The sequence below is a fragment of the Chenopodium quinoa genome, unplaced genomic scaffold (assembly GCF_001683475.1).
Source record: "Chenopodium quinoa cultivar QQ74 unplaced genomic scaffold, ASM168347v1, whole genome shotgun sequence".
NCBI classification, from domain to species: domain Eukaryota; kingdom Viridiplantae; phylum Streptophyta; class Magnoliopsida; order Caryophyllales; family Amaranthaceae; genus Chenopodium; species Chenopodium quinoa.
In genome coordinates, this window is record NW_018743252.1 from 9,877,690 (window position 1) to 9,896,535 (window position 18,846).

Sequence of the window (18,846 nt, forward strand, 5' to 3'; positions counted from 1 at the left end):
AAATGGCCCAATATGATTAAAATGGAGTGAATTTCTCCAAATTGCACCAGTGGGCCTGGGAAGGGATTAGCGAATCTCCCACTAATCCAAAAGTTAAGAAATACTCCGTACGTTAAACATATAGTTTTATACTATCACAATTAAGAACCGTTAACCTACGGAATAACCCTATAACTTCTTACTGAGTAATCTTTTTTACTATCTCCGTTTTATATTATTTGCAACAATTTAACATAATGAAAAGAGGAAAAAAAATGTCTAATCGTGCAAATAATATGGAACGGAGATAGTATAGTGATGCTAATTTTTACATGAAATAATAACAAAATTACAACATTGCATTATTTAATTATAGCAGCGGATTTTCTCTATATTGTCCTAATCACTTGATTTAGTAAAAGAAAACATCAAAAGTGTCATTTAAATTAAAAAGCATGCGTGCTCATAATTTTAGGACTACGATTAACAAAATCATTTTATAAAATGGTTTACGGTGACTTACCATCATTGACGTGTCTAGTGTCCTAAAGGAGTACATTATATAAAGGTAAGGGGGAGGGTGGCCTATTCTACAAACAATACAAGCTCCATTCTAATTCTTCAAAATCGTGAATATAGGCAGTCTTTTTTCACCAAAAATTAATCATCTAAATTTTGAAATATGAACAAATACACTTTCATTACGTACAATTACAATATATACTAGAATAGAAAGCTTTTTCGACGGTCACAGCAAGGGTTTGCAGCAGCAAGCAGTCACTCATTTAAGTAATAACGATGATCAATCAATCAATTAATTACCTTGCTGCTGCAAATCTTAGTTGCGACCTCCGGAAAGCCTTCTTTCGACGATAGAATAGATTCGCCGATGGTAGCTGATCAACCCGTCACCTCGATGTAGCTTGTCCATGTTGTCTAATGCTCTTAAAGAGTACCGAAGAACGACATACTAGCTATAGGCACAAAAACACAGGGTACAAGGTATGCTCAAGAATTGCTTCATGTAATAAATTGAGTTGGTATTATAAACAAAAGAGAAGTCATTCAGAAATCAGATCATAAAAATTGCATTAGTTATAAACAACGAACAGGCAGTACAATAGCTAAGATATGTAATACAAAAACTGCATTAGTTATAAACCATACAATCCCTCTGTTTATTTTTCCATCTTCCTATTTTAATGTGTTCTGTACTGATTGTCGATTTCACATCAATTTGTCATATTTTTGCTTATACGTACATTCTTTGAGAATGTTATGATTAAAAATCATTTCTTTTACCTTTTTTACTTTTTTTTTTTTGGTAGAAAAACATTCTTTACTAGTTTCCCGGGCTCTTTTATACTTTTAACTTCTACTCACGCTTTCTAAGATAGCAAAGAAGGAAGGAAAGGAAGGGGGAAGGAAAGGGAAAAGAAGGGAGTAGGGGGGAGATGAGCTTCATTTTCCCTCAAATTTCTCCAATTTTAGAGAAAAATGCTTATTAAAGATCAAGGGAAAATGAATCCCTTTATAATAAATTTAGGTCTCAATCATAAATCTATTTGTATTTATTTACGTTTTCCTCAATATGAGAATAATATCATTCTAACTATCCCTTAATACTAGACTCCTAGTATTAGAATAATATCATATCTCATCACTTTCTCATAAAATCATATCACCATATACATTTCAGTGTGTCTTGTGTTTGGCTGGCCACACCATATGACCACTTATTAAAAAACAAAGTAACCCTGTAACACTGACCCGATAACCCCTTGTAATACTGACCAAGTAACCCCTACTATACTGACGAAGTAACCCTGATAAAACTGAACGAGTAACCCCTATAACACTAACAAAGTAACCCTCATAATGGATGGCCATACCGTGTGGCTAGCCACATATAAGACTTTGTGTATACCTTTATATCAATGCTTCCTTTCCTTCCCCTTCCTCCCTCCAAGCCTTAACCCAAAACAAGAAATTTTTTCACCCCCACCCTTTCTCTTCTTTTCATTTGGTTCCATTTCCTTTTATCCAATTAATAAAGTGTTAGTATTGATACACAATGTAACAATGAGAATATAAAAAGGTGGATAATATTAATGTAAGAAAAAGGTGAATAAAGTAACAAAGCATGACTAAGAAAATATGAGGTTGGAGGAGTAAAATAGGTATGCCATAAATAGAATAAGGCAAAATGTGTAGAACAATACAAAAAATGGCCTAAAATAGAAAGTGAGTAAATAAAACAAAAGGATACATTTTTATAATAACAATATTACTTTCTCATTTATTTCGTTTTTATTATACTATGTACAACTATTTTTTCCCACCATAAATCTACTTTTTACTAGAAGTTTCTCAATTATTTCGTTTTTATTGCTACAATAATTACGCATAGTTCAAAAAAAATATTATAAATAATTGTTACGAAAATCTTGGTTCATAAGCTAAGGCCCATGCTGAACTCTATGATCTCTCCGAGCCAAAAGAGCTTCCTTCTTGGCAAGGAGCAAAAGTTAGTTATATTGTAGCCTCTAAAGTCTAAAGTGAGTTAGTTATATTGTAGCCTCTAAAGTTCTTCACCGTATGATACAAAGGGAAGAAGCCAAGGATTTCTTTGTCATTAAGATTGATATTGAAAAGGTTTATGATACTCTGAAATGGGACTTTACCCTAACAGCCCTGTGACACCATGGCTTTGACTGTACCACACCTATAAGCTAATTGTGACCTATGTGTCTATCACCTTCTCTTGTGTTCTGTTTAATAGAAATCTCACAACTTTCTTCTCTCCCTCGCTCCAGGGGTATTAGGTAGGGAGATCCTATCCCCCCTTACTTTTTCATACTATGCATGGAGCTGTTGTCATAGAATACCTCTAATGCTGTGTTAAGGGGTCATGAATGCCCTTCAAGCTCCCTAGATCCTTCCGTGAAGTATCTTACCTTTTCTTTGGGAAATTCTAAGTTTATCTTCATGATTAACGTTTTTTGTCAATCTAAGGGTATTTATGGTATTTCCCCTACATTAGTTGAGGATATTCTTGTCAATTCCTTGTGCTGATTGGATAAACTTGGAATGACTAAGCTTCCAGCATGTGCAAGCCGAAGCCTTGTTCATATTGCCAGCTATGCAATATAATGACGTTAACAACTAAGTTCAAAGCCCCAAATCCCCACCCACCTTCTCTCTCCTCTCTCTCAAAGTCCCAACAATGGCGGGTGTGTAGTAGCTCCGGTGATGGAGGGTGTAGCGGTGACAATGAAACTGAAATTAGTGCTGGGCGACAACTAGCTATGACTCCGGCAACGGGTGGTGGTGTTCGTACTTAAATCGATCTCTCTTCCGCCAACGTCGGCAAGAATTATGTCCTAGAGCTTCTTGAAAAAGCTCCCTAGGTTAGTCATTTCAAGGAAAAATGGTCACCTTTAACCTTTGGGGTTAATCAAGCCCTTAATTTCACCTTTTCTTCTTAGGGTTTTCGTTTAATTCGGCGGCGAAGCCGCCGGAAATGGTGGTATTGATGGTGTCGGTGGTCGGTTTATTAGTTGCAGCTTGGAGATGATGAAGATTGTGGTATGGTAGCTTCAATGGAGGAAGCAGCTTGAACACTACTATTGTTACCGTTAGTAAACGGAGATAGGATCTAGGCTTGCGTTCTTGGTGATTAAGCGGCCAACGAAGCACAAGTATGAGCTGGCTAGTATGAGTAAGCACTAGATTAACAAAATATGTTAATCATGAAGATCAACTGGGCAAGCCCCCTTTTCTTTGCAGATGACATGTTTTTATTTGGTGAAGCTTATAAGAATTATGAAGGAAGTTATGCTATTCTCATTAAACGATTACATATATATAGTATACCATTGGTATGGGATTTAGCTAAAATAGGCTATACAAGATTACAATCAATCAATCACTAAGATTAAGGAGTAGATTATGGCTAAATTATATAGACTAATTTACTGACTAATATTCCTAGAATCAAGGTAGAGAATATTTACAAAATAATAGAAGATATTTACTTTGAGAAGATTATTCCTTAACACGCCCCCTTAAAACGGGCGGCCAAGATGAGAGCCCGATTTTTCTTGTTAAAGTAGTGAAAGTTTGTCTTGGTAATGGCTTGGTAAGAGCATCTGCAAGCTGGTCATTTGTTGAAATGTAAGAAACGCGAAGCTGACCACTTTGAACATTCTCCCTGACAAAATGATAATCAAGAGCTAAGTGTTTCATTTTGGAGTGAAACACCGGGTTTGCACTTATATAGGTGGCTTCGGCATTGTCACAATAGATGACTGGAGCTGCTATAACTTTATGACCAAGTTCCTAAAACAAATTTCGCACCCATAAGATTTCAGCAGTAGCATTTTCCACGACACGATACTCGGCTTCGGTGGAGGACCTTGCTCTTGAGCGTTGTTTTCTAGATGACCAAGAGATTGGGTTCTTGCCTAAGTAAAAAATATATGTTGTTGTAGAGATATAATCATCCTTATCTCTAGCCCAATCAGAGTCGGAGAAAGCATGGATAGTAAGAGGAGAGTTTTTATGCAGAGTTAAACCCATGTTAGATGTGCCATTGAGGTACCGTAGGAGGCGATGCAATGCTTGCATATGTTGTTCAGTTGGTCTTTGCATATATTGGGCTAACTTATTGACCGTGAAGGCAACGTCAGGACGTGTTAGTCCAAGATATTGAAGACTACCAATGAGCTGGCGGTATTGTGTAGGATCCGGCAGTGGCTCTCCATGCATAGACAAAGGAGGATCCGTGACAATAGGTGTGGCAACTGGTTTGGCTTCATCCATGTTGGCTTTGCTCAAAATTTCATTAATATACTTCTTTTGACTTAAGAAAAGGCCATTTGGATGGGGCATGACTTCAACTCCTAAAAAGTATGAGAGATCACCTAAGTCTTTTAAGGAGAAACGAGCAGCAAGTTGTTGAATAAAAGATTCCATGAATGATGAACTATTTCTTGTCACAATAATATCGTCAACGTAGACAATTAAATAAATGATCTGACCATTTTTGTGGAGAGTGAACAGAGAGGAGTAAGAGATAGTGTTCCTAAATCCCAAGTGGATCAAATGTTGGCGCAATTCTTTGTACCATGCTCTCGGTGCTTGTTTTAACCCGTAGACGGCTTTATTTAGCTTGCACACATGTGTAGGATTATTAGGATCACTATAACCCGGTGGTTGAATGGTATAAACATCATCAGTTAAAGTGCCTTGGAGAAAAGCATTATTGATGTCCAATTGGCGAAGAGGCCAACTTTGGCTTACGTCAAGTGAGAGAATAAGACGAACTGTTGCGGGTTTTACAACAGGGTTAAATGTTTCACCATAGTCGATTCCCGGTCATTGATTAAATCTCCTTGCGACATACCTAGCCTTGTATTGAATGATATTGCCGTCTTTATCTTTCTTAATTCGAAAAATCCATTTGCACCCCACTACATTTTGTGAAGGAGAAGAGGGAACAAGATCCCATGTTTTATTTTTCATCAGAGCATCAATTTCAGCATCTATGGCCCTTTCTCCACACCGGACTTTTGAGAGCTTGAGTAATATTTTTCGGAACCTCAACCTCAACAACCTATGCATTTAAGTTCAATTTGTCAATTGGTTTCCTAATGCCATGTTGAAGTCGGGTGGCCATTTGTGGTGACAAAGGTGCATGGTGGTTAACATTTTGTGGTGACAAGGGAGGAGAAGGTGTGAGAGATGCATGTGTGGAGGGAGTGGAAGGAGGTGTGTGGTCTGATGTTTCGGCAGCGGAAGAAGTAGGAATGGGGTTATTTGAGGAGTGGGGTGGGTTTGGTGTAGGAGTTAGAATGGGTAAGGTAAGAGGTGCCCATTCTTCTACCAGTGATGTATGTGAAGGAAGAGAAATATTTTTCTCAGAGAAAGGAAATTTGTTTTCTACGAAATGAACATGCCTAGAAGTGTAGATACAATTAGAGTTTAGTTCTAGACAATAATAGGCACTTTGTGTGGGTGAATACCCAAGAAAGACACATGGTTTGGATTTTAATTCCAATTTATGAGAATTGTAAGGTATAAGAAAGGGGTAACAAAGGCAGCCAAAGCTCCTTAGTTTACTATAGTTGGGCTGAACACCAAACAATTTAGAATATGGTGATTCATTGTTTAGTGTTGGAGTTGGTAGACGATTAATTAGATAAGTGGCAGTGGAACAAGCATGGGTCCAATATTCAAGAGGCATGTTGGCGTGTGTTAGTAAGGAGAGAAATGTTTCAACAACATGACGATGACGGCGTTCAGAATAGCCATTGTGTCGAGGGGTATGAGGAGGTGTAGTTAAATGAGAGATACCATCAATAGAGAGGAATGTTTTAAGGGATTCATATTCACCACCATTATCCGAGTAGAGAGTTTTAAGGGGAAATTGAAAGTACTTTTCAACAAGAGCCTTATATCGGATGAATGTAATTTTTGGCGTCGAATTTATTTTTAAGATGATATAGCCAAATGTATTTGGTATAGTGATCCACAAAAATTATGTAGTATTTGAAACCATCATAAGAGTAAATTGGTGAAGTCCATAGGTCAGTATAAACATATTCAAGAGGAGCAGAAGAAGTAATGGAAGATATAGGGAATGGAAGACGATGACTTTTATTAGAAGCACAAGAATTACATTCTAGAGTAGAAATACTGGATACATTTAGTTTATTTTTAGAGATAATTTTCCTAAAGGCATATTGGGATGGATGTCGTAATCGGTGATGCCAATCAAGAGAACTAGTAATTGTGCTTGTGTAGACCTTAGGAGAAGTGGGTTTGAATTCATAGATGCCAGGTTTAATTTGCCCCTGGAAGAGAAATGCCCCCGTTGTAAGATCCTTCACAAGAAAAGGAGTGGATGAGAAAGTGATGGAAATATTATTATCTTGACACAATTGTGATATGGAAATAATATTTTTGGATATAGCAGGAATAGCAAGAACATTGTTAAGTTTTAGAGAATTTGAGAAGATAATAGAACCAAAGTGAGTAATTTTTAGGCCTTTATCGTCACCAACAGCTAGTTCTTCACTCCCATCATATGGAGTGTGCATAGAGAGATTGTTCAAGTCTGCTGTTACATGGTGGGAAGCACCGCTATCAAGAATCCAGGTGGAAGAGGATGATGTAGCAAGGTTGGCAGTGTTAGCTTGTGGCATAGGAGTTGGACGGTTGTTGTGTGGTGGTGGTGTAGCATTAGGAAACTGTCGTTTGAACAAATTGCAATGAGCAACAACATGACCCTGTTCACGGCACCATTGACATTTGCCGAGAAAAGGTCTAGATTGCTTAGTGTGATTGTTGGGAGTTGGAAGAATACCTGAAGTATTAGTACGATTGTTGTTGTTACCGTAGGTACGGAAGTGAGGCCTTGTTGACGCTACAAAGGCAGTGGCAGGAAGTGAGGGATCAGTACGGCTTTGCTGCAATGAGAGCTCCTTGTTGATAAGTTTCTCGTGCAATTCCTCAAATGAGATGGGTATTTCCCTAGCATTCACCGATTCAATGACTGAGTTGTAGGAGTCATCAAGGCCGGAGAGGACTCGATCAATTAAATCCTCGTGTTCAAGCTTCTTGCCTAATGAGGCTAAACGATCAGCACAAGTTTTGAGAGATTGCATATATGCAGTGATGGGTTGACCACCCTTGGTGATGCGATTGAGTTGATCCTTGACTTGTTTGATGTGCCACGAGTAGGAAGGGCATAGGTGCGTTTGAGAATGTCCCACAACTGCTTGGAGGTACGAGCCTCAGAGACCAGGGGAACAAGGTTTGGTGATAATGTGCCGATTAGAGCACCAAAGAGAAGACGATCTTGGCGAGTCCAAAAGACATGATCTAGGTTGGGTTCCTCTTCACCACTAGCAGAGGTGATAATAGAAGGAGGGCATCGAAGAGAGCCATCAATGTATTGAAACAAATCGTGGCCGACGAGTATAGCTTCAATTTGAATTTTCCAGGAAAGGTAGTTTGCAGGGGTGAGTTTGATAGTGGTCTGAATATTGAGAAAAGTGAAGGGTTTGGTAGGGTCATTTCCATTGGGAATTTGATAAGAAGGAAAGGAGTTTGAGTTGACCATTTTGGTTAGAGAAGAAAGAAAATTGAGTGGAGGGAGGAGATCAGTAGGCTGATACCATATAAGAATTATGAAGGAAGTTATGCTATTCTCATTAAACGATTACATATATATAGTATACCATTGGTATGGGCTTTGGCTAAAATAGGCTATACAAGATTACAATCAATCAATCACTAAGATTAAGGAGTAGATTATGGCTAAATTATATAGACTAATTTAATGACTAATATTCCTAGAATAAAGGTAGAGAATATTTACAAAATAATAGAAGATATTTACTTTGAGAAGATTATTCCTTAACAAAGCTTGCTTCTCACATGACCCATATATTAGATAGCTTCCATGCTCTATCTAGATTAAAAATGAACCCTTCTTAAAGAAACAAAAAATTCTCATAGAATACTGCCCAAGAGATAAGGTCGAAGATTGCTAGCCGGTTCAATGTTATTCCCACTGATGACCAAGGTATTTACCCGTGATTCTCACTATGTGACAAAAGACCCCCCCCCAAAACAAACCTCCTTGATTCCTCTGATCCAAAAGGTCTAGAACTGGTTTGCTCAATGGAAAACTAAATACCTTTCCAAAGATGGAAGTTAACCCTGATAAAATCAACTCCCAACTCTATCCCTCTGTATTCTATGCAATGCTTCTCCATGCACAAGTTTGTTGAAGCTTAAAGGTTTTGATGATGATGAACGTAAACTAAGCAAATTTCAACTAATAAAGGTTTTTCTAAGCGTTGTAATTAGAACAGGTGAAGGAGACTTTGGAAGTGGATGAGTAGCCTAATATAAGAAGAAATGGAGAGATTCCAAGGAAAGATTAAAGAAGATAGAAAAAGAGTACTCTGATAAGAACTATCTGAGTTCCCTAACAAAAATTCTAAGACAGAAACTAAAGTGTTGACTTGGTTTGTGTTGAAGACAACAAGTTCTATTAGAACTTGGCCTGCGAAGTTCCAATTTAGAACTGGAGTGCAAGTGACAGGAACTTGGTCCTGGACTGCGTGAAGCCCAAGCATCCTAGTCTACAGAATATTGGCGGAGCAAATTAGTTTTGTTAGGATTTTATCTTTTAAATTTGCTATAAATATAATTGTTAGGGTTACGCGTGATACTTATTAGAAACGTGACAAATGAGCTTGGCAAGCTTAAAATAGGAAAGTTTACAAAAGATAAGATTTTAAGAAAAGATTTTCTAAAATGATTTACTTAAAATCAGAATTATGAAAAAGATATTATTCTTTTGATAGTTTATCTTTGATAAGTTATCTAATAATATTTTATTTTAATTTAGATTTAATTAAAACCATGTTTTGGGATTTTGGTAAAATAACATATTTATCTTTTGAAAACCCTACTTTCTATACGAGCAAGTCTTGTATAAATTGTAGAAATCCCATTTCATTATTTTCTGTGAGTTTATGCGTAAAGAAATCGAAGTGTGCTTAATTGTGTAAGTTCGCCAAGTTTATAACTTTGTCATATTAGTGTCGGGTTCATGCATAGCTTACCTCTCATATACTAAGGGTTATTAATCAGAATTGGTTGGGTTCTTGGGGTGTGTGTGTAACTGATCTTTGCATACAGTTGTGTAGGCTTCTAGGTTGAAGCAGGGTGAGAGAGTACTAAGGGAGTATGAGTGAATATAAGTCAGGGACTTGGTTAAGATAGGGTGCTACTGTGTAGCAAGTTCAGTATGGAATTTGTGAGTAAAGGTCTGAGTATAATAGGTTGTAACTTGTTTGTTTTCCCTATTATAGTGAATTGGTTTTGTTTTGGAAATCCCTTAGAAGGGTCGAGGTTTTACTTCTAGTTGGGCCTTGGAAGCTTTCCTCGTAAAATATTGTGTGCATTGCAAGTTCCTTTATATTCTATTTTTACATTATGCAAAAATAGTCACTACGAACTCACATACAATCCAGCCCCGACCCCCTCTTGTAATGTTTGTCTCAACTAACAATTGGTATCAGAGCATTGGTTCACATGTGTAAGCAGATAACTTTGCTGAGTAAGTTCCTGAGGAGAGATGAATTACAAAGAGAAAGTTGAAGAAAGGTATTCTACCCAACGTCCACCTATTTTCAATGGTAAGTTTTACACCTACTGGAAGAACATGATGGAAATATTCATCAATACTGAAAATTACAAGGTATGTCGTGTAATTGAATCGGGTGATTTTGAGGTAACTGTAACCAATGAGAATATGAGGTAGTTCCTAAACTTATTTCTAATTTTGTTAAAGAAGACTATTAGAAACTTGAGTTAAATTCTTTATCTATCAAATATTTGCACTGTGGTCTTGAACCCTATGAACATAACCGAATCATGGGATACAAGACTGCTAAACAGATTTGGGATTTACTAGAAGTTACTCATGAAGGTACAAACGAGGTAAAACGCTCCAAAATTGATTTATTAATGTCAAGATATGAGAGGTTTGAAATGCAATCTAAGGAAAACATAGAGGAAATGTTTACTAGGTTTAATGATATAATTAATGAAATGAGCTCCATTGGAAGGCACATTCCTATAGATGAACAGGCTAGAAAGATCTTGAGGAGTTTACCACAAGATGAACGATGGAGATCCAAGGTTACTGCAATGCAAGAATCCAAGGACTTTACAAAGTTCAACATGGAGCAGCTGTCAGGATCATTGATGACCCATGAACTTCACTTGAGTTCCAATGCTGAAAGTTCAAAGAACAAGAGTCTTTCTCTTTAAGCAAAAGACACTGATGAATTTGAAGTTGATGAGGAAGAGATGACAATGCTAGTTAGAAGGTTAAAGAAGATGATGAACAACAGGAAGTTTGCTAGGAACAAGAAGGTTGCAAGTTCGAAAGACACTACCTGTTTCAAGTGTAGTTCAAAAGATCATTTCATTAGAGATTGTCCTCTATAGGAGAATTACAAAGGTAAGTTCAAAGGAAAGATCAAGGCAAGGAGTTCACAGTCTATAAGCCCTACTTCACAAAAGAAAACGTGAAGAAGGCTATGACGGCTGCATGGGGAGACTCAGATTTAGAAGAAGAAAAAGACCAACCATCGGAAGAAATGGCTCATCTATGTATTATGGCTAAGACTGATGAAAAGGTCAAATTACAAGAATATGAGGATGAGGTATGGTACTCTTCTAATGATATAAGATATTTCTTTACAGAAAATTTGATAAATAATGTGTTAGATATTTAGGAAGATTTAAAGGAACTTCACAGAGCTAAAACACAAAGTGACAAGGCACTTGACACTTACAAAGAACACAGTGAATGGATGGAAAATATGAAATTTGATATTTAAAATAGGTTCTTTAGTCTTTTTTATGATAATATAAATTTAAAAGAAAGTCTTGAAAGACTAAAACATAACACTCTTTTGAATGTGGAACTGTCTTTGTTAAAAATTGGTGAAGCAGTTCCTAACTCTGAAGTTCCTCTTTGTGATTAGTATCCAAATTTTGAAAAATTAAAATCTGATTTAGAAGAATTAAAAATGGATAAAGCTAATCTTGAGGGGGAACTTGAAAGAGTTAGGAAGGGTAAACAACCCATTTAGTACAATGTACTTGAACGGATTGTGAATGCCCAAACCACGAGAACTGAAGGATTATGATATAAGAAGAAGTTAAAGAAAGAAAATAAGTATGTTAACCTACCAGTAGTATTGTCTGTTATTTCTGTGGAAAGACAATACATAAACAAGCTAAATGTCCTAAGAAAGAAAAGAGCACTTTACAGAAAAAAAATCACGTTAAACAGATTTGGGTTAGGAAATCTGATTCAACATTTGTTACATAAAACCCAAATAAACCTGGGTTCATGACACTAACGTTTGATTCTTCATGTAGGTTCCAGTGAGGGGGAACAACACTTGGTACCTTGATAGTGGTTGTTCTAAGCACGAGACTGGAGATAAATCTATATTTCTCTCACTGGATGCCTACTATGGTGGAACTATGACCTTTGGTGATAATATGAAAGGTGATATAATTGCTATTAAAAATGTAGGAATGTCAATTTCCCATGCTATTGATAATGTATTTTTAGTTGAGGGTCTCCAACAGAAATTGTTAAATATTTCACAATTTTGTGACAAAGGTAACTTTGTTAGCTTTACTTCTAATAAATACAAAATCATCCACAATGACACTGCAGGGAACATTATATTAGAAGGAAATCGTAAAGGGAACACATATACTATGGATTTCAACGAGGTTCCCACAGTAGTTTGACATGTCTTAGTGTTATTGAGGATGATTCTCTTTTGTGGCATAAAAGATTTGGTCATGCAAGTTTTACCTCGCTTGACAAACTTAGATCCAAGGAATTAGTAGAAGGGCTTCCTTGTATTAAGTTTCTATATGATAAAGTATGTCATGCATGTGTCAGAGGCAAACAGACTCGAGTTTCTTTCAAATCAAAGAAAATGGTAAGCGCTAATAGACCTTTGGAACTTGTCCATATGGATCTTTGTGGTCCAATTAGGATCTAAAGTAGAAGTGGTAAGAGATATCTAATTGTTATTGTTAATGATTACTCAAGGTTCACTTGGGTGTTCTTTCTTGTTAGCAAAGATGAAATATTTGATGATTTGTTGCTTTAGTGAAGAAAGAACAAAGAATAAATGGTAATCCTTTGGTGCCTCTAAGGTAAAATCATGGAACAGAATTTGAAATTAAAACTCCAAATTTGATGAATTCTGCACAGATCATGGAATGGATCACAACTTCTCTACCCTAAGAACTCCACAACAAAATGGAGTAGTTTAACGCAAGAACAGAAGCCTTGAGGACATGGTCAGGACAACGCTAATCTCAAGTGGTCTGCCTAGGAACTTCTGGGTAGAAGCAGTGAATACAGCTTGTTACATCCTAAATAGAGTATCAGTCAGAGCCATCACTAACAAAATTCCCTATGAACTAATCAAAGGGAGAAAGCCTAATATTTATTACTTTAGATCTTTTAGTTATAGATGTTTTGTTCATAACAATGGTAAAAGAAATTTGGGAAAGTTTGATGAACGTAGTGACGAGGCAGTATTCCTAGGATATGCTTAAAACAGTAAATCTTATAGAGTTTATAATAAGAGAACAATGTGTGTTGAGAAGTTTGTACATGTAATTTTTGATGAAATTGATCATTTGACTAATATACAAGAAGATGATGATGATTTTGAAATAAGACTTGTAGCCTTGTAGGGAAGAATGGTCAAGATGAAGAATCAACATCATTGGAGAAGCAACATGTAAAAAATAAGGGTGAGCAGAACACTAAAGCAAATGCTGACAAAACAACAGAGGATGCACAAGGAACTCCAGCTCAAAACCAAGTTCAAGAGCAACCGGAAGTTCTAGAAGAAGTACAAGCTGAATCATAAGATGACGTTCCAACAGAAGTACCAGTCAACAACAATCAAGAAAAACTGTATCCAATCAAGGATTTTGCTCCAAAGTCCTGGAAGAATTAGATTTCACATCAAGTTGATGCAATCATGAGCGATATCACTAAATGAACTTAAACCAAATCTCAAGTAAGGAACTTTTGTGCATTTTATGCATTCCTTTCCTTGATGGAACCTAAGAACCATGTTGAAGCTTTAACTGACTGTATTAATGCTATGCAAGCTAAGCTAAATGAATTTGAAAGAAATAAAGTTTGGCATTTGGAACCTAGACCAATAAGTGATCAAAACAAAATTGGATTAAAATGGGTATTCAGGAACAAACTAGATGAACATGGTATTATTGTCAGGAACAAAGCAAGATTGGATGTCCAAGGTTTTTATCAACAGGAAGGAATAGACTATGAAGAAACATTTGCTCTAGTAGTCAGGTTAGAGGCTATTATCTTACTTATTGCTTTTGCTGCTTATATGGAATTTAGGTTGTATCAAATGGACGTAAAATGTGCATTTCTAAATGGTTTGTTGAAAGAAGACGTCTATATGGAACAACCTTCTGGATATGACAATCCAGAGTTTCCAAAACATGTTTACAAGTTTGAAAAAGCCCTTTATGGAGTTAAGCAAGCTCCCAAAGCATGGTATAAAAGACTATCTAAGTTCCTTTTGGAAAATGCTTTTAAACGTGGTAAAATTGATAAAACATTGTTTTTAAAATCAAATGGAAATTATATTTCAGTTGTACAAATTTATATTGATGATATAATTTTTGGTGAAACTAACGATTCTTTGTGCAAGTACTTTGCTGACCTTATGAGTGGATAAGTTATGATGAGCATGATGGGAGTGTTAAAATTCTTTCTTGGTTTGCAAATTAAGAAAACTAAGGAAGGTATTAGGATCCATCAACAAAAGTTCATTAAGGAACTGTTAAGAAATAAAAGCTTGATAATGCAAAACCAAATAGAACTCCTATGGGTATAGCTACAAGATTGGATAAAGGTCCATCTGGAACTTGCATTGATCAAACTATGTATCGAGGTATGGTTGGATCTCTACTTTATTTAACAGCTAGTAGACCTGAAAATTTTTTTAGTGTAGGTTTATGCACCAGGTTCCAAGCCAATCCAAAGGAGTCTCACCTATAAGTAGTAAAGTGAATTCTTCGTTACTTGAAAGGAACTGATGATTTAGGTCTCTTCTATCCTAGAAGTGATTCATTCAATTTAAATGGCTTTACTGACGCTGACTATGCAGGTGATTTGGTTAATAGAAAAAGAACCTTAGATATGGCACAATTTATGACCTTGTTTGGTTTCTTAGGGTTCCAAGAAGCAGAACACATTAGCTTTGTCTACAGCCAAAGCTGAATATGTAGCTGCAGGAGCATGTTGTTCTCAAATGTTATAGATAAAGCAACAAGTTAGAGATCTTTGTATTTTATTTGAATGTGTTCCTATTTATTGTGACAATACTAGTGATATATGTATTTTTAAATATCCAGTTCAACATTCAAAAGTCAAACATATCCACATTAGGCATCACTTTCTAAAATATAATGTGGAGCAAAGATACATTAAGTTAGAATTTTGTCCTACTGAAAATCGAATTGCAGATATTCTAAGCAAGCCCTTGAACAGAGAAAGATTTGAGAAATGGAGATTGGAACTTATTGGGATGATCTGATCAAGATGACTTGATTGCTTCTGAAGTTCCAAGATATGGCAAAATAAAAAATAATGTAAACAAAGCAAAAAGAGCATCTAACACAATTGTGGTGTGCTAAACATAACTGAAGTGTCATCGTTGGTGAATTCCTAGAGGTTAGTTCACAAACACTCTATTGTGTGTGTAAATAGTTATGCACATTGCATATGTGTAGAAAGTGTGTTCCAAATACATGTTTTTATTTTTGGTAGTTAATTTTTTTGGAAATAAATTGAATTTTAAAATAAAAGAATTTTTGGTAAAAAAATCTGTTTAAATTTTTAAATCAATTGAACTTGTTCAATAAATGACTAAATGGCACAAAACCTTTTATTTCTCTCACACCGCTTCAATTAACATAAAAGAAATCTTCACCCACCTTACATCACCACTATCAAATCGCATTTACCCTATGTGAAAAACTTCTCAAAACTTCCAAATTTCAAATTTATGGCCATTATCACTTTAATTAGCTCTTCCGAAAACTCCCAAAACGAGCCAAAATCAGAACCCGAAATTATGTCACTCTTGATCATGGTATCCTACAAAGAACAAGAGAAAGCCCAAGATGAAACTGCACAACCCTTCTTCCACTTCAAACAAAAACCCTAGAGAGAAGACTTCGAATGTTGAGGAAGTGGAAACCTCTGACATCCTTCAAAGATTGAGAGAGTGGAAAGAAAATAAGGACAAAGGAAAATTAGCAGAGGAACACATCAAAAAGGTTGAGGACTTTGTGGCTGGAACTGTGGAATCAAAGGGGGAAGACGATCCAATGGAGGAGGAAATTAAGGCTGATCAATCAAAGCTTGAAGCTCAAGGAGGAAGGTATGTAGTTGGTCATAAAATTAATTTAACTTGGTGTAGGAAGGCTGGATTTATGGAATTTTTTTATTTAATTAAGTTCCAGGGCTAGGAGTTCTTGTTGTCTAGAGCTTCAAACAATTTCATATACCCAATTACCATGAAGGAATTCTGTAAAAAATTCAAGTGAAACAAGGGGTAATAATTTAGAGTGAGGTTAATGATATAAAAATTGAATTTGATGTGAAAACTCTAGGTAAAATTCTGAAAGCTCCAACTGAGGGATATGAGACTTATGTTTAGGGAAAATTAAGCATAAAGGTGGGAAATTATCTGGGTGGTGATATAGTTGAATCTTTGGGAGGAAAAAGGGGGAAGAACACTAAGAGTCACAATGACTTGAGCCCCATGAACAAATTATTGTTTAATTTGGTCAAGAAAACTATACTGCCTCGAACCCAGAAAAAGAGTGAAGCATGTCTAATGGACATGACGCTGTCATTTTTTGTTTGAGAAAGAAGATTAAAATCAAATTTCCCTCCCTTATGTATCAACTTCTTGCTCATTGTGTTCCTGGCAAGAATAAAGTAGGTTATGGAGCTATCTTATCTACCGTGTTTGAATCACTTGGGGTGATTCTAAAGGGGAACTATGGAGAAATAGATGAGAAGCTAGAGAATGTGATAAATGATGAGACTCTACTTGGAATTAGTTTGGAAGTGGTATATAGAAAAAATAAAAGGGTTGAGGAAAAGAAAGAAAAGACCAGTGGGAACAAGAAGGGGAAGGCAGTTCCAGAGGAACTTGTACGAAAGAGTAGGAGGCTTTATGCCAGTGCTTTTCCATAGACAAGCGTGGAACAATCTCTGGAACTGGATGAGGAAGAAGAGAAAATGATGGCAGGACAGACTGCTGAGTTATCTAATAGAGCTGAAGTTGCAGAGAGGCAATTAAAAGAGGCTACAAGGAAGATTCAAAAGCTGGAGAGAGGAGTATAGGGACTTGAGAAGAGTCTTAGGGAAAAGAAGGTGGAGTTTCAGAAGACTATCGAGAATTTGGAAGATAAACTGGAGGCAAGCTTTGCACATCATAATAAGGAGTGAAGGAGTTCTGTCTTCGATAAGTGCAATTACTAAATTTATCAAGGATCACAATTATGGAGATAATTAGTTCATTCTATAGGGTTGTCAATGTTTGGTGCTAGATATGACAATTGATATTTGGGCTAGTTGAGTAGCCCAAAGACTTATAGAATGGATCTTATGAGGTCACACACAAGAGTTTTGGGTCAAACAAGTTAGAGTCCCATTATTGGGCCTCATGAGTTTATGACATGCTACATTGATTGTTGGGCTAGAATAGTTAGAAGAGCTTAATGTGTTTTGGGCTTGACATGGATTTATTAAGAGATGTGATCTATAAATATAATCCATGCCTAGGGTTGTTTGATATAACAATTAACAGTTAATTGTAAATCAAGCAACCAAGACCAAAACCATAATTCTCTCTCTCTCCATTCGACCCTCTCTCTCTTCTCCCTGTCCGTACGACCCTCCTCCTTTGGTGGCGTGTGTGGTGGTATCGTGGGTGGTTCGTGGTGTGCTCATGACTCACATCTCCGTCAAAGGTTGATTAAAGTGTTCGATCACAACTAACTAGCATTAGTGGAGGTTTGATTCGTACTCGTGGACTTAGTAGAGGAATCACACGTGGGGTTCTTATTCTCCTTATTGTTATTACTTGATCATACGTAGAATCATGCTTCAAAGGTATTAATTCTAATTTTTTATGTGTTATGCATGATCTTGGGATTAGGTGCTTTTTGAATGTGATTCATGTTTCCGCAATTCGTACCTATAAAATCCTACAGTGGTATCAGCTAGCTTATGCATGTACATATATTTAATATTAATTATTTGATAGTCCACAATTTTAATTCAATTAGTAGGGATCTGTCTCCGGTCTGACCATGTTCAGGCGTCTAGTTGGTGGGTCTTTTGCTGCCGGTCTTTGCGAGTGGGATGAAATTGCTTACCTGCGAAGTGCGAACTATTGCGTTGGCTGGGTTTTTCCCTTGTTGACGTGGCAGTTGCTGTTTTATTAAAATAAAAAAAATTGTATTGTTTTTATTAAAATTATTTTGATTTAAAATATTTTCAAAATATTTTATTTTGGGGATAAAATCAAATTTTAAATGTTGATTTTTGATAATTATCCTTAATTAAAGTTGTTAATTTTGGATAAAATTTGTTAAGATAATTTCAAATCTTAAAATTTGTTTTAATCTTTAAAATATTTTAAGGATTGTTGAGCAAGATTCCAAAAAGATAAAGATTGATTTATATAATGTGATTATCTCATAATTAATTTTGGATATAATTGATTTAAAATTTTGTGATTGGCTAGTAATTAGGATAGAATCTCCTAAGTTTGTTAGGATAATCTTTGAGGATAAATATGATTTATCTTGTAAGATCAAAAAAAGATTTGATTATATCTCATGATTAATTTAAAATATACGATATTTTAATGGTCATGAATTATATATGATATTATCTTATTGCAGTAATTAAAATATGAGATATTTAGATGCCATATTTCCTTAATTGTGAACATTTGATGTTGTAGTTTAGGAAAGCACGATGAGTGATTTATTATGTGAAAATTTTATAATATATGATATTATTTTGCTATTGAATGACTAGCATGGCCCAGTAGATTACTAAATACGACCTGCGCACCGTAATTGTACTGTTCGAAGTGCGCCTACGTTAAACATGTTGTGAATATGATTGTCACTCATAGGAAGTGGGAATTGACATAA

General features: G+C 35.9%; 1 protein-coding gene across 1 annotated transcript; it reads left to right on the top strand.

Annotated features, from left to right (window-relative positions):
• The first annotated feature begins 8,613 nt into the window (after positions 1-8,613).
• Positions 8,614-13,993, top strand: LOC110735208. Its single transcript, XM_021915383.1, has 2 exons — positions 8,614-11,234; positions 11,959-13,993. The coding sequence occupies exons 1-2, from the start codon at positions 11,109-11,111 to the stop codon at positions 12,340-12,342; spliced, it is 510 nt and encodes a 169-aa protein (XP_021771075.1). The 5' UTR covers positions 8,614-11,108; the 3' UTR covers positions 12,343-13,993.
• The last annotated feature ends 4,853 nt before the right edge of the window (positions 13,994-18,846 follow it).